Source organism: Lissotriton helveticus, chromosome 6 (assembly GCF_964261635.1).
Source record: "Lissotriton helveticus chromosome 6, aLisHel1.1, whole genome shotgun sequence".
In the NCBI taxonomy this organism is placed as follows: Eukaryota; Metazoa; Chordata; class Amphibia; order Caudata; family Salamandridae; genus Lissotriton; species Lissotriton helveticus.
In genome coordinates this window covers 204,876,664-204,902,068 of record NC_136067.1, presented here as the reverse complement: position 1 = coordinate 204,902,068, position 25,405 = coordinate 204,876,664, and the positions used below count along the sequence as shown (strand labels likewise).

Genomic DNA, 25,405 nt, shown 5'->3' with positions numbered 1-25,405 from the left:
ATACAACGTTATCAAGTGTTGGACCATGTAAATACCAGCCAAACGCTGTTCGTTCGGTGGAAGGCTCAAAAAAGTCTGAGCCACTATATCCTTGCTATATATATTGGAATTGGAAACCCACTGGGTGGCTGACCGGGCCAACTCCATTTCGTGCGGTGTGTGAGGTCGTTCGCTCTTTATCCGTCGGTACAGTGCCTTTTCAGTAGCTTGGAATACATTTTCAAGCGAATATCTGTGTTTACGGTGGTCGAGGCACTTGGGTCTGTCAAACTGTTGTGCATTACCTACATAATTCATTTTGTCCCTAGGCTCATCTACCTCTTCCGATGATGACTCATTCTTCTCGTCAGACCCTACTCTATGCTTTTCTAGTATCTCCTTTCGAAGTTTCTTCATCATGCTATCTGTCTGTCCCTGTTTATCATGTCGACCGGCGTCTATGTGGTCACTCCATTCTATCAGACCAGACTTTACGTCTTCGTCTCCATCATCTTGTTCCCTGATCATGCAGCTAATAATAAAACTGAGGATATAGTTCTTAACCCCTATCTTTCTGTGTAACATGGCTTGTGCTATGCTATCGGGGCCCTTTCCCGTTCTGATGAAACGATACATTTTATCTAGGTGTTCTTTCATGTCTGGCAAGGTGTCCAAATACGCGACGGCTCGTCTTAGTCTTAGTGATATCACAAGCATTGAACCTTTTCCTGGTTCTGGATCGTATATACAATGGGGAATTGTTACTTCTACAGGAGGCGCACCTCCTACTGCCCCGGGACCTACGTCGTCTTTTACGAGTTGTTGCTGGAGCTGATCCGCTGTTGGTGGCGGAGGGAAACCTGCGTTAACGTAGTCTGGTAGGGGCTCGTCTAGATACGAGGAAATGAACGCCTCGGATGCTGTCGGCTTTATTCTACGTGCTCTGTGTGGTACAGGTGGTGGCGTTCGCGACCTACTAGGTCTTTCTGAAGTGGTCACTCTAGCTAGTTCTTCTGCGAGGACGGGATAAATACCAGTAATAACGGCATTTCTTTCTCTATCAGTCTGTTCTGTTTTGACCCGTTCCCCCTCCTCCCGCAGTTCTTTTTCTTTGGCTTTTTCCGCTGCTTGTTTAGTTCTCTCTACTTTATTGAATTCTTTCTCTGTTCTCCTATGTGACTCTTTGCGCCATAACTCAATGGCATCTTTCTGAGAGGGTCTTGCCTTCTTTTTCCATAGCGCTTCCTCTACTCTCATAATGCATTCAGAATCCCATGTCCCCGAGACAGGCCATCTATACTTCTCCTCTAAATCCTTCGTGTAATCTACCCATAAGTCTAAAAACAAAATGGCATCTAGCCCGTGTTTATTATACATATAATGACCAGGTGTATCTCTAGGCGGGATGTTAACTGACTCTTCTTGTATACCTTTCCTGGTCCCTATCTGACGCAATTTCGAAAACAGTGGCATGTTGAAACCACCACAATGAAAACACAATATACACAAAACTAGACTGACTAAACAATCATTCACATTAAAACACTCAACCACTAAAACAGATACAGTCTAAACTGATACAGAGAGTTACACATGTACTTGAAAACAATTAACTGTGCACTGTAATACAGCACAACCATACCGGTCTCATAAATGAGACACGTCTTTACCGTGCCCACGTTTTACCGTGGACCCGTCTTTACCGTGTTCGTGTGAACGGACACGTCTTTACCGTGCCCACGTTTACCGTGGACCCGTCTTTACCGTGTTCAAATAAATGAACCCGTCTTTACCGTGTTCACATAAAATGAACCCGTCTTGAAAACTGTATGCGTTCCCCATAGTGGTACTCACCGGGAAGCAGAACTTGAAGGCCTCGGAAACTTGATACTGCGCATGCGCCTTGGAAACAGGTGGACCTCTGGAGACCTCGGACCTTGCTCTCTCACGGGCTAGGCTCTGGATGGGATGATCCGCGATCCTCACCGCCTCGTATGGATGCCTGGTCGCAGTCCGTCCTCCTCCGTGGGCCTGAGGGAGTAAGCGGGAAATCCCGACGGCGTGTGCACTTTGGAATCCGTCACGGCTGTAGCAGGGGGCAAGGGCTGGACCTACACCACCGGCGCGTGGGGAAAGGAATTAGTTCCTATTCGGGCGCCATTAATGTGGTAAATAAAATATTACCCTGTCATAATTTCTAGACATAAACAAAGCATCATGCATTAAATGAGAGGCAGAGTCCGTGATGTCCGAATTAAAGGGCTTTATTCCAATAACTCGAGTTAAGGGAGAGTCTGTTCCATCACCACTGAGGTTCAGGAAGGGTCTTCTAAACATTATTTACAGAATACATATTTATACATTTAATCTTGTACATAGGGAGGAGCGCTCGAGGCAGAGCAAGAGAAAGAGAGATAAGAACATGTGGGCGTGCATGAGGGTGTACACTTGATGAGTCATAGGTGAGTCATAGGTGGGTGGATATGTAGAGGAGGAGTTGCATAGCCAGCTGGAACTTTGCCCTACTTGTGTGCGCAACTTGATCATGACGTGCAATTGACGTGTAACTGGGGGAAGAGCTGACTTTCAGTCTAGTAGGGAGGCCTTCGGTGTCAAAGCGACCGGCACGTCTGGTATTATCTGATATCTTAAGTCAGGGAATGTATTGTCTGAAGCAAAGGTCGCTCATCACTAAGAGCCAGAGAGGGCATATATTTCTTCGTTCATTGCGTGGGGGCCGTGGGCTTTCTATGGATGCGAGTTCTGTAAATCACTTAAACGGAGACAGAAAGGCTGGGCCCTATCTCTGCAGACGGGTTCTGTTTACCTTCTTCACCAGGCAGGAATGTGATTCTGTAGAGCAAGCAGATAACTGTAATGCAAAACACTGTCTTGGCACCCCTTGCTGGGCTTCTTTCAGCTGAGCCAGAAGTATGCGAGGTCAGGGATACGTAACTGTAGCTCTCAGAGTGTCTGAGCCATGAAAACCCTAATTCAAAGACTGGTTCAGACTGAGCCACATAATGGGTTCATCTCGATATTAAAAGTGCACAATGCAATACACATGGGCCTTAATGCTAACCTAACGTTTCTTACATGGGAGACTTGATGACTGGCATCCTAATGCAGGACGTAATTGCAGAGGCCTTGTAATTCAGGCCACTACGGGAAAATGCATGGGTGACATATGCACATACACTAAACGCAGGGTACACGCAGGGGACATATTGGCCTAGCAAAATTTCATTTTCCTCAACATCCTGAGCTGCATCACACTTGTATTCAGTCACAATTACCAGTACACCTGGCGCACCAAAAAGCCGGCCATACTGTCCAAGGACCTCGTCCACCAGAACCTCAAGCTCCTCCGTGGTGAAGGGACTGGCCCTTACTTTCTCCGTCCTCGACATCACAGTATCCAGGTATCTGAGAAACAATCAGTTGCTGTGGAGTAATGGCAGTCAGCAGTGTCTGAGGCATGTGAGATCTGTTGGGCTATCACAGACATTTATAGACCCCTGGGGTTGTTCCAGTGATAGCCAGCTACTGTAATTGGGCTGGCTGGCTGGCATCTTTCAAGTATGTCCAATGAGCTGACCCGCGAATGCGGTGCACGCCTACCGCGATTCAAATGTTGCATCACACCACCGCGATCGCGGCTGCCATTGGCTGCAATGGCATTGGCGGTGTCACAACGCGGAGGCCAGGCGGTCGCTACCGCTATGTTGCATCCATGGGGGTCCGCAGGGGTGGTCAAGGGTGGGCACCTTCCCCCCGGATCGCCAGTGCATCCGGTGTGGGCCCAGTCAGGGCCTGCCCTGGTCCATCATGTTTTTGAAATGGTGCCATTGTTCCAGGTGGCAGCCCCCTCCATTGGGTGGAAAGGGTGCAAGAGGGTGGCCGAGAAGGGTGCAAGGTAGAGGGGAGAATGGTTCAAAGCAGAGAGGAGAAGGGTGCAAGGTAGAGAGGAGAAGGGTGCAAGGTAGAGAGGAGAAGGGTGCAAGGCAGTGGGGAGAAGGGTGCAAGGCAGTGGGGAGAAGGGTGCAAGGTAGAGGGGAGAAGGGTGCAAGGCAGTGGGGAGAAGGGTGCAAGGCAGAAGGGAGAAGGGTGCAAGGCAGTGGGGAGAAGGGTGCAAGGTAGAGGGGAGAAGGGTGCAAGGCAGCGGGGAGAAGGATGCAAGGGGATGGCCGAGAAGGGTGCAAGGCAGAGGGGAGAAGGGTGCAAGGCAGTGGGGAGAAGGGTGCAAGGTATGGAGGAGAAGGGTGCCAGGCAGAGAGGAGAAGGGTGCCAGGCAGAGAGGAGAATGGTGCAAGGCAGTGTGGAGAAAGGTGCAAGGCAGAGAGGAGAAGGGTGCAAGGCAGAGAGGAGAAGGGTGCAGGGCAGTGGGGAGAAGGGTGCAAGTCAGAGGGGAGAAGGGTGCAAGTCAGAGGGGAGAAGGGTGCAAGGCAGTGGGGAGAAGGGTGCAAGGCAGTGGGGAGAAGGTTGCAAGGGGATGGCCGAGAAGGGTGCAAGGCAGAGAGGAGAAGGGTGCAAGGTAGAGAGGAGAAGGGTGCAAGGCAGTGGGGAGAAGGGTACAAAGCAGAGAGGAGAAGGGAGCAAGGCAGAGAGGAGAAGGGAGCAAGGCAGAGAGGAGAAGGTTACAAGGCAGTGGGGAGAAGGGTGCAAGGCTGAGAGGAGAAGGGTGCAAGGCAGAGAGGAGAAGGGAGTGGGGAGAAGGGTGCAAGGCAGAGGGGAGAAGGGTACAAGGGGGGTGGTGATGAAGTAAAGAATTAGCCCCCCCTGGAAACATTTCTGCGGACGCCCATGGTTGCATCTTACAAGTATGTCCAATGAGCTGACCCACGGATGCGGTGCACGCCTACCGCACATATGGACACTGTATGCACTAGCAATGTGAGTCAGCAACTTTATTCCTGGTCCAGATGGCAGCACGGTGTCTTCTAGCACTTGTATCTCAATATGAATGCTTATGTGACAGACAACTCACTGATACCTACACATGTTATGTGTGTGCGCAAAGTGAAAGGCCTTGACATGCACTTACTACTGTCAGCTATAAAATGTGTGTGCATGTACATCTCTTGCTTCTGTCATATGGTACAATGTCTACCATGTAATCACTATGTGAGAGAGACAATCAGTCCACACACATGATTGCATGGACAAATACTGCTGGAATTTTGATGTGCACACATATATGAATGATGTAGTACATAGGCTCTGCTTACACACTCTGTTTACATTGTGATGAACACTGGTGGTCTGTGCAAGTTGATCAGCAAGGTGCGGCAAGCAACGCAGCTACATGTTCACCAGCAGTGTAGCTGGATCATACATTTGCTGTGTCACCCACTCATAGGGCCTGGTACACAAGATGCACTGGTGTGCCATTCACGACGTCCTAATGTGTTTTAGACTTAGTCAGTATGTGCAACATGACATTTGTAGAACCCGACATGTGTTCAATGTGTACCTGCATTGGAGTTGTGGATTCATGGACGGTTGAAGTGCCTTAATTGTTTGTGCCGCATAAGTTAATATGTGATATGTTTGACACATGTCATAGCATTATCAGGTTAACATTATTCCTCTACCTTGTCATATAGGCGACAACCAAATGTGCACCTTCCTTTCACAGTGCTGGCAGACATGGAGGAAGTGGATGTCATCAGGAAGCTCTGTCTTGATCGCACAACACTGCAATAGCTGCGTGATCAGTTGGAGCCCCATCTGACACCTCAATGGACATATCCAACTGCCCTGTCCCCAACAGTGAAGCGCATGGCAACAGTGCATTTTTTTGCTACAGGCACTTTCCAATACACGGTTGGCATTGCTGGTGGTATGGCGCAATGCACATTCAGCATGGTGCTGTGGGAGGTTGTGTCGGCAATAATGCTGTACAAGGACCATTACATTAGATTCCCAAGTAGACAAGATTTGCCAGCTGTGAAGGCTGGTTTTTATGCCCTTGGCCGCATTACTCATGTAGTGGGGTCCATTGACTGCACCCGCATTGGCCTTGTACCACCCCGGGCACGTGAGCAGGTGTATAGGAACAGGAAGCACTACCATTCCAGGTTGTGTGCCAAGCTGATTTGATCATCAGCCATGTGTGTGCAAGATTTGCCGGTTCTGCCCATGACTCCTACATCCTGCGGAGCAGCGTGGTACCACAGTTGATGGCAGACCTGCATCCAGAGTATGCATGGCTTGTATGTGAGTAGACTGAGTTAAGTAGTGTGCTGTGTGTGACATGTTGTTCTCTAACACCGTTTGTATCAGTAACTTTCTCTGTGTATGCCACACCTAGGTAACTCAGTATATTCCAACCGGCCTTGGCTGCTGAGCCCAATAAGGAATCCAGGATTTCCGGGTGAAGTCAACTACAACAAGGCACATGGTAGGACACGCCGTGTGATTGAGCGCACCTTCGGCCTGCTGAAGTCCCGATTCCGGTGCTTGGACAAAAGTGGAGGTGCACTGTTGTATTCCCCACAGAAGGTGTGCCGGATAGTAGTGGCATGCTGCATGCTCCACAACCTTGCCATGCGCAAAGCCATTCCACTCATCCTGGATGAGGAGGAAGAGCAGCAGATCCCCCCTCCTGCAAACCCACACACTTCCAGTGATGAGGATAGTGGTGAAGAGGAAGGTGTTGACCTGCGTCAACAGCTAATTGCCAACGTATTCCCTTGAATGTAAGTGACTTGGTAGGACAGGGAGTGGCTTGGATGTCAGTGTGAAGGCATGGATGTTCTTGCCTGCTGGCTATTGTTGCGTGTGAGATGATGGCTGATGTGTGTGGAGTTTATTGTGCATTGTTATGTGTGCTTGTCTAAGTACCATTGATGCCTATTGATGTGTTTCAGCTGCAATGGCATTACATGAGTACTGAATGTAATTCTCTACTGTCTTTCCAGGTTCTTTCACACTGTCAAGGCCTCTTCACATTCACTGCTGGTGCTACATGGACACTGATTTGTCATTATACCTACGTAAATAAACATGGCGCTGACATAGACATAGGTATGTGATGGGTGTTTTGTGCAAGTGAAGTGAATATGTACACAATTGTGAGGAGTATATACATTGTTTGTCTGTCATGGGGGATGAGATGAATGTAGTTGTGTGCACAAAGCTGGAGTCACACATTCCAACAGACTCAGGCCTTCAACTTGGCAACATGGCCTAACAGAGTCTACAGAGTCCATGCAAGGGGGAATAGCAAGGTAGCATCATGGCTGGCTCCATGTGTGGCATTGGTATGGTGGCCTGCCACCAGATCCTCCCCTGAGGATTCTCGGACGGCCCCTGGTGCGTTTGGCAGGGGCTGCACTTGCTCCAGGGTCAGTGGTGTCTGAGAACTCCCTCTCCTCCTGCACAGCCCTCTCTGTGTCTATGGCTGATTCGTTGATCTGCCTGGCAGGCATGCCACTGGAGGGGGGTTGTTCTGCATTGGTACCTGGGAGCCTGTCCCTCAGCAAACCCACTAGCTGTCCAACAATGTCGACCAGTTGGCCCATCCGTGTGTCCATAGACTGCTGCAGCATGTGGCTCTCATGCATGGACTCTGCAAGCTGGCACATTAATCCATGATTCTCCTGGTAGGAACCAAGGACTCTTGCAATGGTGGCCAGGGATTCAGGGCACTGTCCTCCCATGTCTCTGCACCATTACAGCCAGTAGTGGTGATGGGGTTGTTGGAGGCCACAGAGGTCATGGTGGCAGGGGTCAGCACAGTTGCAGCCATGGTTGAGAGTATGGTGGTGGATGACACACAGGTTGTGGTGGCAGGTCCCAGGCCAGTTGTTGTTGCGGTGGTGGAGAGGAAGTTGGTAGATGCCACACAGGTTGTGGTGGCAGGTGGCAGGGCAGTTGTTGCCGTGGTGGTGGTGACGGTGAGGGCTTGAGCCATGTTATTCCCTGGCACACCAGAGTGGCCAGCTTCAGATTTCAGGTCGAAGAATATGAGTGAATATGCATCTGAGTGCTCACGTTGTGTTGGTGGGGACTGGCTCTGCATGTTGTCATCATCCTGTGTTGTTTGTTGTCGTTCTCCTGTTGGATAGAGGTATATGGACATTGAGTTGCACGCCACAAGGTTGATGTTACACTGATATATTTTACATTTGATGCAACAGTTGATTGACAATGGCATGGCTTTGCATATCTGCAAGAAGACAGTGCACCATGACATGATGTTGAGGTACATACCTTACTTCTCCATGGTTTCTGTTGTGAGTTTTGATTTGGTGCACTGTACACACGGTGTGACAACACCGACATGTCGTCATGTACATGATTTGGATTGCTGTTGTGGGCATGTGGCAACATGCATTTGGAAAAGCTAAACATGCTGCACATGGTTGCTACCTACCTGTAAGTTTCACTATAGCAATGTGAGAAGTTCCCCATGCTTGGTGGTGTGGGGAGTGCTACGCCCTGCTCAGCTGTGGGACAAGGGGGCCTGGTGGGATTTTTAGTGCAGGCCTTCCCAACGCAATATAGCCCTCGCAGGCAAGATGGCCACCGACCTGTTTGGTGAAGGTGAACTGTGCAATGGCTTCCAGTTGCTCCTGGGTGGGGTGGGAGGGAGTGCTCCATCTTGGTAGGCTGTGGGACAGGGCCATGGTGTGAGTGCTGGGACAGGCCTCCCTCCCCCTAAACAGCCCTCCCAGGCAAGATGGCTACCTACCTGTTTGGTGAAGGTGAACTGTGCAATGGCTTCCAGGTGCTCCTGGGTGGGGTGGGAAGGAGTGCTCCATCTTGGTAGGCTGTGGGACAGGGGCCATGGTGAGAGTGCTGGGACAGGCCTCCCCCCCAAACAGCCCTCCCAAGCAAGATGGCTACCTACCTGTTTGGTGAAGGTGAACTGTGCAATAGCTTCCAGGTGCTTCTGGGTGGGGTGGGGTGCTACATCCTGCTTAGGGGTAGGACAGGGGGCATAGTGGTCGTGGTAGTGCAGACCTCCCACCCACCAACACCCTGCCTGTGAAGACGGCTACTTACCTGTTAGTTCGTTTGATGTGGTGCAATGGCTCCCAAGTGCTTCTGGGTGGGGTGGGGTACCACATCCTGCTTAGGGGTGGGACAGGGGGCATGGTGGGAGCAGTAGTGCAGGCTTCCCACCCACAGACACCATGCCTGTGAAGATGGCTACCTACCTGTTTGTTTGGTGTGGTGCAATGTCTCCCAAGTGCTTCTGGGTGGGGGGGGGTGCTACTTCCTGCTTAGGGGTGGGACAGGGGGCATGGTGGGAGTAGTAGTGCAGGCCTCCCACCCACAGACACCCGGCCTGTGAAGATGGCTACCTACCTGTTTGGTGAAGGTGAACTGTGCAATGGCTTCCAGGTGCTTCTGGGTGGGGTGCTACATCCTGCTTAGGGGTGGGACAGGTGGCATGGTGGTAGTAGTAGTGCAGGCCTCCCACCCACAAACACCCTGCCTGTGAAGATGGATACCTACCTGTTAGTTCGTTTAGTGTGGTGCAATGGCTCACAAGTGCTACTGGGTGGGGTCGGATGCTACATCCTGCTTAGGGGTGGGACAGAGGGCATAGTGGGAGTAATAGCGCAGGCCTCCCACCCACCGACACCCTGCCTGTGAAGATGGCTAACTACCTGTTTGGTGAAGGTGAACTGTGCAATGGCTTCCAGGTGCTCCTGGGTGGGGTGGGGGGGAGTGCTCCATCTTGGTAGGCTGTGGGACAGAGGCCATGGCGGGAGTGCTGGGACAGGCCTCCCTCCCCCAAACAGCCCTCCCAGGCAAGATGGCTACCTACCTGTTTGGTGAAGGTGAACTGTGCAATGGCTTCCAGGTGCTCCTGGGTGGGGTGGGAGGGAGTGCTCCATCTTGGTAGGCTGTGGGACAGGGGCCATGGTGGGAGTGCTGGGACAGGCTTCCCCCCCACCCAGACAGCCCTCCCAGGCAAGATGGCTACGTACCTGTAAGTCTGATGAGGGTGATACAATGGCTCCCAAGTGCTTCTGGGTTGGGTGCTACATCTTGCTTAGGGGTGGGACAGGGGCCATGGTGGGAGTGCTGGGACAGGCCTCCCCCCACCCAAACAGCCCTCCCAGGCAAGATGGCTACCTTCCTGTAAGTTTGATGAGGGTGATGCAATGGCTATCAAGTGCTTCTGGGTGGGGTGGGGTGCTACATCCTGCTTAGGGGTGGGACAGGGGCCATGGTGGGAGAGCTGGGATAGGCCTCCCTCCCCCCAAACAGCCCTCCCAGGCAACATGGCTACCTACCTGTAGTTTTGATGAGGGTGATGCAATGGCTACTAAGTGCTTCTGGGTGGGGTGGGGTGCTACATCCTGCTTAGGGGTGGGACAGGGGCCATGGTGGGAGTGCTGGGACAGCCTCCCTCCTCCAAACAGCCCTCCCAGGCAAGATGGCTACCTACCTGCTTGGTGAAGGTGGACAAATGCAATGGCTGCCACATACTTCTGGGGTAGTGCTGCATCCTACTCAGCTGTGGGATAAGGGGGCCTGGTGGGAGTTGTAGTGTAGGCTGCCTGTACATGTGCCATCACTAAAATACTGCTAGGTACATTTGTGCTGAATGAGAGTGAGTTGATGTGGGATCTGTGGGACCTGTTTGGGGGGAGTGTTTGGGACATGAGGAAATGTGGGCATAGGAACAGTTGCTTTACAGTTGTGCAAGATGCTACATTGCAGTGTTATGGCAGTATTGTGTTGGTAATTACCAGACTCCAATCCACCCTCATTTCCAGTGCAACTCTCTGGATGCAGTATACCCAGCACCTTCTCCTCCCATGGATTGAATGTTCTTGGTGAGATGGGAGGTCCACTGCCAATACGGTTGGCAAGCTCATGGTTCTTGCTGTTCTTCTCCTTGCTCTTGAGGTCAGTCCACCTCTTCCTTATCTCCTTCCTGTTGCGTGGAACTTTCCCTACAGCATTGACTCTGTCCACTATCCTTTGCCACATTTGACTTTGTCTAGCTGCTGGTGTCTGTTGTACCTTGCTTCCTAAGATGTATGGCTCTACTCTTATGATCTCATCCACCATGACTGACAACTCACCATCAGTGAATGTTGGCATTTTCTGTGCCATGGTGTGTGATGTGCTGAGTGGTTGTGAGTGCAGTTGTGGGTGGGGGTGATGATGATGTGTGGGGTGTGGGTGTGTTTGTGGTTGTGTGAAGTGTTGAGGTTTGTCTTTTGTTTGTGTGATGAGGTAGGGCCCTTCGCTTCTGGAGTTTTGATGGGGAATGTGGATTAGACAGGGCCTGCTTTTATGCTCAGCTATGTGGGTGTGTTTTCAGGTGATAATTCATGTCAGGTGTGTTGTTGATGTTGAGCTGGGATTTGTAGTTTATGTGTTCCAGGGGCATCTGTCAATGGGATGTGTTACTTGTTTCTGTTGGCTGAGCCAGTTGCACTTCTACAATAGTAGGTTTTGTGTTGTAGTAGCCTTCGACCGCCATTACTATTTCCCAAGTCCTGCCGTGGTCAGACCGCAGTGGTCCGGTCTCCGTGGCTCACATTCATCATTATTGACATCTGTGGCGGTCCGTAGCAGGCGGTCGTTAAGCAGGCCCCGTGGTGCCATCATAATTGCACTGCCGGAAATTCCGCTGCTGTATCGGCGGTTTGTGGGCTTGCCGCGGCGAATAGGACTGCCGTGGACGGTGTTTCAGCTTTTCCGCACGTGCACGGCGGTGTTTCATGGATTCCGACCACGGCAGGTGTATTTTCCCCACGGTTCATCGAAATGGGACCGGCGGTGCCACCGCGAGCCATAGGGGCGGTCTTTTCACATTGCCATGGTGGCACGGACAGTGTACTGCCCGCCATCGTAATCATGCCTAAGGTTTTATAAAATTTAGAAAGTCTCTTACGCTTGTTTGGGGGACCCCATACCTCCAAGATCAGCAGGTGTGAATCACATCAGGATCTGCAAAGCTCTCTGTCTCTCTGGAAAAACGGGCTTCTTCCAAGTGTCTGAAATCAATGCTTACATTGCATTATTAAAGGCACCAGAATCACGTTGGCTTGCAGCTGCATATATGTTACGGCTAGAACGTGAGCCGATCAGCCCGGACAACAGCTACCTTGCTATGATAACCTTGGAGGCTTTAGCACTCAGTGTGCAGACTAGAGTCACAATGTAAGTCTAGGGATGTTGAAAACAAACCATTCTCATGTGAAGCATTTCACGCAGCCTAACTTACAACAACAGTTATATCCAGTGTCATGTGCAAAAGCAGCAGAAAGGAAAATGGTATTTAAACTTCTAATAAGCCCATGCTAACATAACAGTGTGAATAACAAGGCTCAGCCCTCACTACAAGATGTATTCTTAGGGCCCTCTTGGCAGACTAAAAACTGAACAGACATTTGCATGGAGTACTAATGGCTACCACGTCCGCTGGTCAACATGTTTCAACTATTGTTTCAGCCACTGGTGTAATCCAGCTTTCATCAGGACCATCAAGATACCTAATGATGATAAATATAAGCATGTTAAGTGTAGTTCTTACATGTGATGTACATGCATTCTATTCTTGCACACTCACACACACAAACGCTTGGTTTGCTGCAGACACAAATTCTCACCGTTTGTTACCACTCACAGACTACCCAGACAAAAGTTTAAAGTTACTTGATTTACAAATATAGTAGGCTACTTTTTTTACTACTCGTATCATAAATGGGGCCACTTTATTTTGGTGTCTGGGCCTACTTTCTGTCTCAGTCGGACCATGAACATGTGAAAAATAGCCACACTGATCTAAGACCCTGGACTCCCTCTTGGACATAGGGGACGACTTGCACCCACTTGAATCCTTTCTGCAGTGAACCTGTCTTGTAGAAATCTGCTGGGGGCATCACACTGCACCGATCCGATAGCTCTGTATTCAGATCCTTCTACTGCATGAGCCATCATTCATCTAAACAGTTTTCTCTCACTCATAAATGCTTCACAAGTGTCACCCTATCAGATGATCCAAGATTTTGAGGCACCACTTCAGTTGCTGCTTGGTGACAGATACCACTTCAGTTAAATGAGAAATCTTCTAGGGTTCAATGCTGTGCTAAAACCATCACGGGTGATATATATTAGTAATTGAAAAATATCACTCTCACTATAGATTAACCATGTTTTAATTCATATATCATATATTGTTTATGCCTACAGCAAGCAGCACACCTCTGTAAGATTTACAACCTCCTGAATACAAGGTAGAAGGTTCACAAACAAGATTTACCAATATGAAACCATATTAATCTGAGAAATAATACCTGCTCCAAAGTTCATTAATGCTTCATTTTTCACAAACATCCCTTCGGAGTCAAGAAAATGCTGTGGGTTAAACTCTTCAGGCTTTGCAAACTGAGTCTTATCGTAGAGCACAGGTTCAAGTAGTGGAATAATGTGAGTACCCTGGGAATTAAAAAAAGATGTTATGAAAAGTATTTGGTCAAATCAATTCTGAGTTCCACAGTAAATGTTATGCCCAGATTTGCTTCTGCGCCTTGACGTCCGGTATTCCTAAAGACACTATGGTTGTGTGTATGGATGTTGATTTATCAAAATGCTAGGGATAGTGGAAGTGACATTACAATAGCCATTAACCTATGGATGACATCACAGCAAGTCACAGGATCTTTGACCTGATGACATTACAGAAAGTGAAATCCCATGACCTGTAACTTGCTGATAGTGTGTCCTTGACTAGTGCATTTAATGCAATTCTGGCCAGTTGTTAGAGGTGGTAAAGTGTAAAGACCTGCATATGACATACTCACACTCAAGCTACCCTTATTTGATAGGTATGGCCCTTAGTTTTCTGAAACTTTACCATAGATTGTAATCACAAAAGTATGCATTTCTTGATGCCACTCTCTTGTAATCATCACTCAGTCCAATTATTTTCAATAGTAAATTTGAATTGGACCAATGATTCAGTATCAAAGGAAATTTCTTTAGTCATTGAGAGCCATGCTTTGTGCCAAATATAGAAATGCATAATTCAGCACAAGTTCTTGGCATTTGCTTAGTTTAAAAAAAATGCAAAATACAATAGACTAAGCATGACATTAATTTAAATACAATATGTTTTATGCTTTATAAATATTATTGAGCAATTATTTCAAACTGGGGAGCATGGTTAGATTCACAATAGTCTATACTGCTGCAGCGATTTTTCTATTTATGTGGCATGTATTTTGTCTATTTCACAAAATGCATAATGCAACTCTGTAAGAATGACAAGCTAGCCATCAAGGGCCCGATGTAGGTCGGTCGGTAACGGCCGAAAATCGGTATTTTCGGCCGTTACCGATCGGTAAATAGGTGATTGGCATGTAGGGGGCTTTATTTTACCGAATCAGTAAAATTACCGATTCGGTAATTTTACTGATTCTGTAAAATAAAAAATCGGTAAATTTACCGAATCTGAGCCACCCATATGTAGGTGGGACTCTTCAGAGTCCCAGGAGCCTTACCAAATCGGTATTTTACCATCAAATAAATTTGATGGTAAAATACCGATTCCGGTGTGCATGCACATGTGTGCATGCACACCTATGCCATGTGACAGGCAGACCTGCCCTTAGGGCATGTATGCCTGCCACATGGCACCCGAGCCTGTTTTGGGGGTGCCAGAGGGTGTCAAAGTGACATCCCCTGCACCCTTGTGGAAATCGGTATTTACCGATTCGGTAAATACCGAATCGGTAATGCCCATTCATTCCTATGGGCTTCATAGCCCATAGGAATGAATGGGCATTACCGATTCGGTATTTACCGAATCGGTAAATACCGAAATCATCCGATTCGGTATTCCAGCACATCTGGAATACCTACATGTCGACCCCATAGATTTACCGATTTTTAATTACCAAATCGATAAAATTCGGTAATTTAAAATCGGTAAATCTATTTCACCTACATCTGGCCCCAAGTGATTTATTTTGTTATTGTGGCCGTCCAAAAAGTATTGTTCCAATGCATTTCGTAAACAGTTATATATTAACCTAAGTTTGAATAAGAACCAGTCCTTCTGAGGAGTTCGAGTACGAGTCTTGCCACTGAGTTCTGTATTATCTGGAATGTCTTCAGAAGGAGTGAAGTGATATAAGACCTTTATTTGAATCCCAGGTATACTTTTTACTACTGCTAAAATTCATGTAGGAAATACCAAACACTCCAGCAGCTCAGCGAAGAAGTATACAAACAGATCTGTTGAACAAGGTATGATTCATACCAATATGAGATTGAACTGCATTCTTTAATACTTACTTGTATGGATATAAAAAAAGAAAACAGTGTCTATTTTCATGGCCTTACTAAATATATGCGTTTTTAAGTGCAGACATGGACAATTGTAATGAAATACTGTACCAAATGAAAAATTATGCTGTCATTTGATACACTTCTAAAAGGTGAGACTAAAATATAGTAATTGCTTTTGATTACTACATCTGAAAACGATTAACCCTGAAATACACGTTTTCAAGTTAAATTCTTAATCTAAAGTGTATTTTCTAGCTGTGTTTAAATATACCTGTGGCTATAGAGTGAGATTAGGCAATTTTGACCTTGAGGAGCTGATTGATATTATCACCAACATGTGTTGGCCTGAGATGTCTTCATATGTAGTTATTACATTGGAGTGCATGGAAAATTATAGATAAACAAGAATTAATCGGAAGTAATGTATTACCATTTGATTTCTTTCATGACCTGTCTTTAGAATTGATCAAAGCAGTCTTTGAACTTCTCAAAATATAAGACAATAGTAGCAAATGTTAAATTGACTATGAGGAATGAAAGTTAGAAGCATGTGAGTGCTGGAGGCAGAACACTGAGGGCCTGATTCTGCACTTTTGAGTTTGTTTGCAATTTTGAGTAAGTTTACTACGTTTCAGTACTCACAAACTGCACTTTTGCTGTAAATTATACATTTGTACTAAGTCCAGCACTACACACCGACTGGTATAGCACCACCCTCTCATAGAAAATAATGGCGATAAGGGCTTTAAATATAACCAAAAAGAAATCATGTTACATAAAATTCAATTATTGAAAATAGTTAAACATATAAATAAATATACATTATTGTTACAAAATGTATAAAATAGCACATATTCTTATATATGTATTTTATTTTTTAAATTCAAAATAGATTATTAAATATTTTATAATTAGACCTTCATCAATGTATGGGGCCATTGCAATTCTTCTCTGAGTAGTGCGGGAGAAAAACACTTTATAATGGGTATTGCTAGTTTGGGATGTGGGACTCCTCTCCTGCTGCTGAGACTGGACCTAGCTCTCAAACGTATCACAGAAGTGACAAGATTGCAACCCTTAATGTATTGGTCTCTGTTTTGGTTCACTGAGGATGCCTCAAGTGACATCCGTGTCTAACAAAATTCACATGAAATTCCCCGGCTAGTGCATGTCAAACAGTCCCTAAGTATTGTGGGGATTGAAAGCTTTTGGAACACCCCTTCAGTTAATAATAGTACTGCTAAAGGCACCATCAAACTAGGCAATTTTAATTATACAAAGCAAGACGTATGACTCCACACGTAGCCGGACCAAGGTTTTTCTCATTTGCAAAAACATATTTAAATTAGAGGACGTCATGGATGACATTCAACCGACTCTGGCCACTCTCTTTTCCCGCAGTTTCATTATGGTGTTCTCGTTTGGCAGCCTACATGTCATCATGGCACTTGTCAATCAACAAGTTGAAGCTCTTAAAGGAGGCATGCCACAGATTCTCAAGGTCCTGACCGATAAAAGAGGAGTTCCATAGCGTCGCTGGTAATGTAAATTCGCCGTCGACTTCTTCTAATAATAAGTTATACCAGACTGAAATCTCCTTACTTGCGGGTGGTTTATCCAGCATCAAGGACACTAAACTGCTATCTCCTCCCAGTTGATATCTGCCCCTGACCGAACTCTGCGAGTTGGCTAAGCTCGCAATTTGTAGAATCTGTGGCATGCCTCCTTTAAGATCATGTGGGACATTGTGAACCCGGCATGGCTCCGCAGGAACCATCTTTTTACCCTACATAGGGCATACTATTCACCACAGCGGCTTTCGAAATTTTCAACTGACTCTCATGTGGCGTGTCCTAAGTGCGGCTTGTTGGCAGCCTCCGACACACATATGTTCTTCGAATGTCCACTGCTGCTCCCCTATTGGAATTCGATTAGTGCACAGCTGACCATATCCTTGGGCTTTCAGATCTCGATCGATGCAACGCTTGCAATTTTTGGAACATCAGCAGAGGTTCGAGGCCCCGCGAAAAAAACTTCTTTTTTACTGTATACTGTTGGCCAGAAGAGAAATTTGTAGGAAATGGAAGGCCCCAGTATCTCCTACATTATTAGACTGGCGTATCTCAGTCCTGCAAACTTCTAAAGTTGATCTAGCAAGATCTGGTAACCCTGATAAACGTAATTTTTGGTCCCTTTTGAATTGGGGTTAGTTGGCATCCGATGGTGGTTTTTTTTTTTTTTTTTTCCCACTGTCCGATGATTAAGCTGCTTGGTCTATTCCTTCTCCTCAATATACCTAGAAACACGGTCTCCCCACTTGTAAAGGGTATTGAACTGCAGCAACAGCTCCCTTTTATGGTCATCAAACTGTGGCGCTTCATGGTAGAGTCTGAATATACTGTGTCCACACTGACTTTGTTGGTTGCCGACACTTCCAGTTTATCTGTGACAGTGTATTCTTCTCTCCTAGTGCTTCTATGCGATATACCAAGGGCAAAATGAGGACAAGAAAAAAAAAAAAAAAACAAGTTGAAGCTGTTCCCGGTGTGCTCTCTTACAAATGAATTGGAGGAACATGTTTTATTCTTCTGTACAGCATATTCCAGGCTGTAATACAAGTGGGCTTTGGGCCTGCAAATCGTACTAATTCAAAAAGAATATTTAAAAGCAACACAGGGGATATTGTAGTGTTTGCAGTGGTTACATTTATCCTGTCTGCATGATTGATGCACCAAAAGGTTATTGCTTCTGCACAGACCTTTAGTGCGGGACTGTAAGGAATGTAGCTTTAATTTATTAATTAGTGCCTGTTGATCGATTGTATTTATGGTTGATGCCTAGAAGGCCACTTAAGACATTTTTAATCTTATATTGTATTTAATGTGACACTTATTATCTGTCTGATGAACGTTATTGTCTGTAGATTCTTTTTAAATTTGAACATGCATGTTATGTAATATGAATTGCTAAATTCAAACAAAAAATAAACATTTAATGATAATGAATATCTACTATTTTTAGACATGTTTTATATATTTTTATATTAATTTATATTTATTTATTTATGTTTAGGGCCCTTATCTGTGGCCTGAGGATATTGGTACTGTTACCACTCCAGTACCCATGGAAAAGAATCTAGGGATCTGGCTTGATTATAGGCTGTCTATGAAACATCAAATCACCAGGGTGGTTGCCACCTGGTTTGATATTTTAAGATGGCTCAGGAAAGTTCTGGGTTGTCTTACTCTCTCTACCCAAAAAACCATTACCGAGGCCGTCATTATTTTATGGCTGGATTACGGAAGCTTTTTTTATGGAAGTGTTACGAATGATCTGCTAAAGTAACTCAGATATTGCAAAATGTTGCTGCTAGACTCCTACTCACTCCCCCCCTACGTTTTCCTCCAATGCAACTTTGCTCCATTACCTTCACTGGTTTGCAAATGAACGTCCTGTTCCATTTAAAGCTCTATGCTATGTGCACAAATGTTTTTTCCAATTCCGGCCCTATATATCCTAGATCTTTGCTGCTACCATATATACCCAGCTGGTCTCTGCTCTCAAGCAATTGTGATCTTGCTGGAATCCCCAGAATTAGGAGGTTGAGCCTTTTTTTTCTCAGACCCAAAGCTGTGCAATTCCTTATCCCTGCTTTTAGAACATGTAGCTCCCTCTCGGTCTTCCGCAACGGGTTGTTTGAACTTTGCTGTTGGAAAAGGCCTTCGGGTGCAGGACACCTAACTGTAACTTAGCATTGGGCCACCTTTTTGAGTAGCCATGCATTGTAGAAGTCTAACTACAATAATAATTTATAATATACATTTTTTTAAATAATTTAATTTAACATATTTGTAATGGGTTTTATTTTAAGTCCCTACCTCTATCATTGTTGATGGGAGAGTGTTGCTATAACAATGGTTGGCCATATATAGGGATGGACTTACTATAAAAGTGGAAGTTACTACAAAAGTGTAAGTCACTACCAAACTGTAGCTTGTAAATATCGGAAAGAAATAAACGTATTCAAAAGTGCAAATTACCTCTGTGAATCAGGCCTGGCCTTTTAAATTCATCACTAGAAAAGAGGGATGGTTCAATTAAGTGGAAGTTCAATTAAATAATGCTGAGTGTAAGGAATGCTATGGGGTAGTTTATTAAAAGATGCTGGAGCATACCTAATACATCTTTGAAAGTAAATGGATCAAAGGTGAACTAAAAGTTAAATGCTTGCTGAAAAGAAGACAGCTGGCTATCAAATTTTTTGGGGTCGTTTCTCTAATGTAGGTGTTTTTATGTTACAATTCTTTAATTGAAAAGGGGGGGTGAAAATACAGCAGGAATACAGCCTGGCCACCCCAGGAGAAGATAGCTGCGAGCAGAAGTAATAAACATCAGCGGCCCAAAGAACTGTGGTCCTAGACAATGGGGCTTGAACTACAATGAGTCCCAAACATCAGGCCTGAACTGGTACATATGTCTGCTAGAGGGTGCAATTGGCCAATAAGCAGCTGGCGGCTAGCACCACTGGGGATCGCAATGAACAGTAAATAGATGTGCAAAGGGGGCAACACCGTCACAGAATGCCTGGATAAGGAACAGCTGCTTCAGCTCCACTCAGAGAAAACGGAAGTCCTCATTCTCTGCTCTACTCTGCATGGGATGACACCTGGTGGCCTCCCCCCTTGGAAACCTACCCAATCCAACAAACCATGCACGTAACCTCAGCATCATACTCAACTCATCACTCAACATGAATCGCCAGATCAACAATGTATCCTCTGCATGCTTCAACACCGTCCGCATACTGTGCAAGACATTCAAGTGGCTCCCCCCAACTCCGGGAACACCGTCATTCGCGCACTCATCACCAGCAGACTGGACTACGGCAGAGACCTCTACACCGGAACTCCTCCACAAACTCCAGACCGTCCAGAACGCCACAGCCAGACTTAACCTCAATATCCCATTGCACAATCACATCACCCAACACCTCCCCAACCTCCACTGGCTCCCCGTTGAAAGAAGAATAACGTTCAACCTGCGCACATATGTCCACAAGGCCCTCCACAACACGGGACCGCAATATCTCATTGACTGAATCTCCTTCCACACCCCAAGAGAATCCTCTCCTCAGTCGACCTTTCCCTAGCCACCATCCCACGTTTTTACAGGATCGGAGCAGGTGAAAGACCTTACTCCTACCTTGTAGCCAAGACCTGGAACAAACTCCCCTTTCACCTCCGATGGAGCCCAACACTGGACCAATTCAGGAAGAACCTCAAGAGCTGGCTCGAAATGACCCCAACAGAGCTGCTCACACCCACCCCCAGCGCCTTGAGACCCTAATGGGTGAGAACGTGCTCTACAAAACTCTGATTGAGTGGTATCCCTAAAAGGCAAATCTATATAAATACAGTCATCATTAAGAAACCGCAATGCTAGTTTCCCAAAGAATATTTAAAGTGTTGGCTACCTTAGTATATCTAGAAGCTGACTAATTCTTCTTGTCTATGTTGAATTCTGATAACAGACTGTCTGAGGCATGCAGCCTTCCTTTATCATTTTACTGCAGTCTCCATGTCAGTTCTATATAGTTGTCCAATGGATGCATATAACGTGCATTATTATACACATTGAGCAACAGTCTAATATAGCAAGGCCTCAAACAATGTTCTATGAACAGATTATGTGTGACAAGTACTCTGCCGCTACAGCAGTTTCGAGTCCAAACATTTTGACATTTTCAAACTGCTTGAGTTTCTGCTAAAGGTAAAAGCAGAAATATAATGTTATCAATTTGGGTTGAATTTTTGCTTTAAGATGGACTTTCAGATAATTCTGGTGTGCAGGAAAGGCAAATGATTATAACTAGGAGGGGGTAAAACTTGTAGAGGTTTGCTCCACTAAAATCTGCAGAGATACAGAAAAACTCTGCAACATTCAGCAGAATTCTGCCAAAGGGCAGAAAATATGCAGCTTGTGCTGCAACGTAGCGCTGTTAGTGCAAGCAGTGCTAAAAATCAGATGAATGACACCATGCATTGCGTAAGAGCTTTTGGAATTCAAGTTGACTTTGCAGACACTTGAGTTCAAAATCTACTCGAGTAACAGCAAATTTACTCGAATGGCAGCCCTCTGACTTCAACCGCTCGTGATCACCAGCAATTGCCTGCATTAGAAGATCGCACTAGGGGGCGCCAAGTCTTGCACTCGCCAGCTCGCATATTTCGGAGCCTTGATGTAGAAAAATGTGTCCATTCAGCGATTGGAGGAATTTGGCCAGAACTCCACGTTACAGAGTAAACACTGAGTGGCCAAAATCCCACCAATGATTATTTCATCCACCTCTAATAATGACAAATCATGTCTCCTTTTCAAATTTACTAACTCCTCAAGATTATCCCCAAAAGACATGTCTATTGCTGCTTCTTTATCCTTAATTTTGAATGAGCTATAAGGTTTCTATTAAGCTTTGGAATGACATTTAGAGTATGAATTTTATGAGGGGAGAACAACGCTCCTTCCAAATTGAATTTTTATGTGTTCTTCCATCTGAATTTTTGGGAACTGGTGGTCTACTGCCCTGGAGAGATTAACCAAACCAATTTAGAGTCTTAATTGACTGATGGAGGTGCTATTTGGAAGACTTAAAATGAGGAAACTTGCGCTGAATAATTCCAATAGGGATGTTCCCATTGGGCTGTTTGAAAATGATTATTTAATTAGGTATACAGTTGATGAAGTTGAATTTGCTTATAATAGACCCGATTCATCATGTCTTTAAGTTGACAGCTTTGGTCCATGCTGTTGTTTTTCCAAGCCACCAGATATTTACAGGAGGCTGTTTGGTGACATTTTTTCCTCCCCCAAGGACCCCTGTCCCCACCACATCTTCAACAGATCTGCCAACTCCATCGCACCCTTGCTCCGCCACACCATCAACTGCTCCCTGTTGACCGCCTCTTATCCCGACGACTGGAAACATGCCAGGGTCAAGCCCCTCCTGAAGAAACCCTTGGCGGACCCCACTGTCCTGAAAAACTACAGACCCATCTTCCTGCTCCAGTTCCCAGCGAACGTCATAGAGAAAGCCATCAACAGCCAACTCGCCACATTCATGGAAGAACACAATATCCTCGACAACTCCCAGTCCGGCTTAAAAAAAACACAGCACGTAAACTGCCCTCCTTGCTGCAACAGATGATATCTGCACCCTACTGGACAGAGGAGAGACAGTAGCCCTCATCCTCCTTGACCTCTCAGCGGCATTCAACACAGTCTCCCACCGCACCCTAATACACAGACTTTATGACGCAGGAATCCAGGACAAGGCCCTCGACTGGATCCGCTCCTTCCTCTCCGGCAGGACGCAGTGGGACAGACTCCCCCCTTTCCTCTTGGACCCTACACCTACCACCTGCAGTGTCCCTCAGGGCTCCTCCCTCAGCCTGAAGTGTTTCAACGTCTACATGGCTCCACTCACCCCATCATCAGAACCTATGAACTCAACATTGTGTCATACACAGACGACACCCAACTCATCCTCTCCCCATCCAATGAGCCCAACACCGCCAGACAACTTTTGAGAAGGCATGGAAGCCGTTGTCAAATGGAGGAAAAACAGCTGCCTACAACTAAACACCAACAAAACAAAAGTACTCATCATGGGCCCAAACTCCGACACCTGGTGGACCCCCTCCCTCAGGAACCCACCAACATCCATGGACCTTTGCACGTAATCTGGGAATCATCCTGCACTCCGAGCTCAAAATGGACTGCCAAATCAACTTCGTCTCATCTTCCTGTTTCCACACCCTCCACCTCCTTCGTAAGACCTTCAAACGGATCTCCCTCGAACACCAAAAGACTGTCAGACACACCCTGGTCACAAGCAAGCCACATATGAAAAGTTGGTGGTTCTGCATCTTTTCATCTAGCGACTAATGATATCCTAAATATCGCTGTCCCCCAAAAAAGACAATATTCCTGTTTGGTAATAAGACCCTGGGAGCTATCATACTCGTGGATCAACAGGGTAGGGGTCAACTCTAGTCAATGACCAAATAGTTCCTCCCAGAAACCTAGCAGCCCTTCTTTTAATAGTGCCAGTCTGTCGCATCCATACAGCATATGAATCAGAGTGGCTGGTCCTAACCCACATCTGGGGCATTTATCATATGTTTTTCCCCATATGTACAATTTGGAAGGTGTAAAATATAGATTAAATATAGTTTTGAGCTTTTAAACTTGAAGATACAAGTATTTTGGCAGTTAAAGATAGCTCATATAGATATATATGTTTTGGAGAAGTGTGCTCAACAGCAACTTAGCCAGCACATCAACAACTTCCACTTACTAGATGACTTCCAATCTGGATTCAGACCAGGGCACAGCACCGAAACTGCTATGCTCCACATCATGGACGATGCCCTCCTAGCCCTAGACCAAGGCAAAACCTGCCTTCTAATCCTCCTTGATCTATCCTCCGCCTTCGATACGGTCAACCATGAAATACTACTTGAACGCCTCAGACTCAGGATGGGTCTGGATGGCGTGGTACTAGAATGGTTCAGGTCCTTCCTCCACAACCGCTCTCAGAGATTCCTCATCAACGGCAAACTATCAGTTCCCACCCCGGTCACAGTCAGAGTCCCCCAAGGTTCAATCCTCTCCCCCACCCTCTTTAACCTTTACCTAGAGCCACTGACTGAAGTTCTCCGTTCCGCCAACATCTCCTACCATATGTATGCGGACGACACCCAAATATACATCAACATCTCCTCGCTCAATGAGATCCTCTCCCTGAACGAGACCCTGAAATTAACTGCCCAATGGCTAGCCAATAACCAACTCAAACTGAATGCAAAGAAAACTGAATTTCTCCTAATCTCCCCATCAAAAGCCAACCCGGAGACTCAGACCTGGATTAAGGCCATCACAGCCCTGAACTGCCCACCGACAATTGTGGACTCTGCCAAATCCCTGGGCATAATCCTCGACAGTAACCTCAATATGAGAGACCACATTAACTCGATGGCCAAAGCAGCAGATTCCCTTGAGCTACCTCTGGAAGCTGAAACCTTTCATCGATGCACCATACTTAAAATAAGCAGTTCAAACACTTGTCATCTCCAGACTGGAATACGGCTGTTCCACCCTCACAGGATTACCTAAGACCTTCTTAGCGCCTCTAAAAGCCTGCCTCAACGCGGCTGCCAGACTACTCACAGGTACCAGGAAGTTTGACCATATCTCTCCACACATGAAAGCGCTGAACTGGCTCCCCCTGGAGGCCAGAATCCAGCTGAAATTGGCTTGCACTATACACAAGGCCCTATACACAAACACCCCAGCTTATCTGGCACAGAAACTAGTGATATCCGGGTGAAGCAGGAACTCCAGGTCCGCCAGAAACCTCCTGCTCCAACCTGCCTCCTTTAAAAAAAAAAAAAGAACCTACAACAGGGCGTTCACCGGAGAAGCACCAAGAATTTGGAACTCTCTCCCATCTTCCATCAGGAAAATCCCTCTTCTAGCACGCTTCCAAATAGAAGCCAAAACCTTCCTCATGGGTAAATTCCTCGCCTAAGGCCTGCCCGCATCCACCCCACTGAGCGGGCTACTCTATGACTACCGCATTCCCTTATAACCAACTGCCCCCGACGAGAACATTTGGAACCTTGTTTTTCTTTCTGACTCTCACAATGATTGTAACCATACATGTTGATCTTGTTTGTCCCTGCACCTTAATCATTTTGTTTGTTCAACAATGTATACCATGTAAAGCGCTCTGATACCCTCACGGGTCATGTTCGCGCTCTATAAAACACAAAAATAAAATAAAAATAAATAATAATATCCACATCTGGGTTTCCCAATTTCACTGTTTCAGTTTTTTCTAGATCGTCTGGTACTTTGTCAAAAGTAGACTGTAAAAATTCCTAATTCTGCTAAATTTCCTAGTTATAGCTTCCAAGAGTGGTATCTTGTCTAGCTTAATCTAAGGACTACATAAGGTGAGGATGCTCCTAACCTGAACAAATTTAAAGTATTGGTTATCCGGTATACCAAAGTACAGCTGTAGCCTAGAAATTGTAAAATCTTGCTCTCTCCCGCAGAAGTCCCTAATTGTTCCCACCCAATGCCTTTCCCA

The 25,405-nt window shown here is 46.2% G+C and overlaps 1 protein-coding gene across 2 annotated transcripts in view; it reads right to left on the bottom strand.

Moving 5' to 3' along the window:
- The window catches only part of LOC144762422 (cytochrome P450 2K1-like), a 579,377-nt gene that overhangs the window by 65,657 nt on the left and 488,315 nt on the right, over window positions 1-25,405 (bottom strand). For both annotated transcript variants that reach the window (XM_078647602.1, XM_078647603.1), the window contains one exon: window positions 13,257-13,398. In XM_078647602.1, coding sequence (XP_078503728.1) covers window positions 13,257-13,398 — 142 coding nt within the window. The remainder of the gene's footprint in view (window positions 1-13,256; window positions 13,399-25,405) is intronic.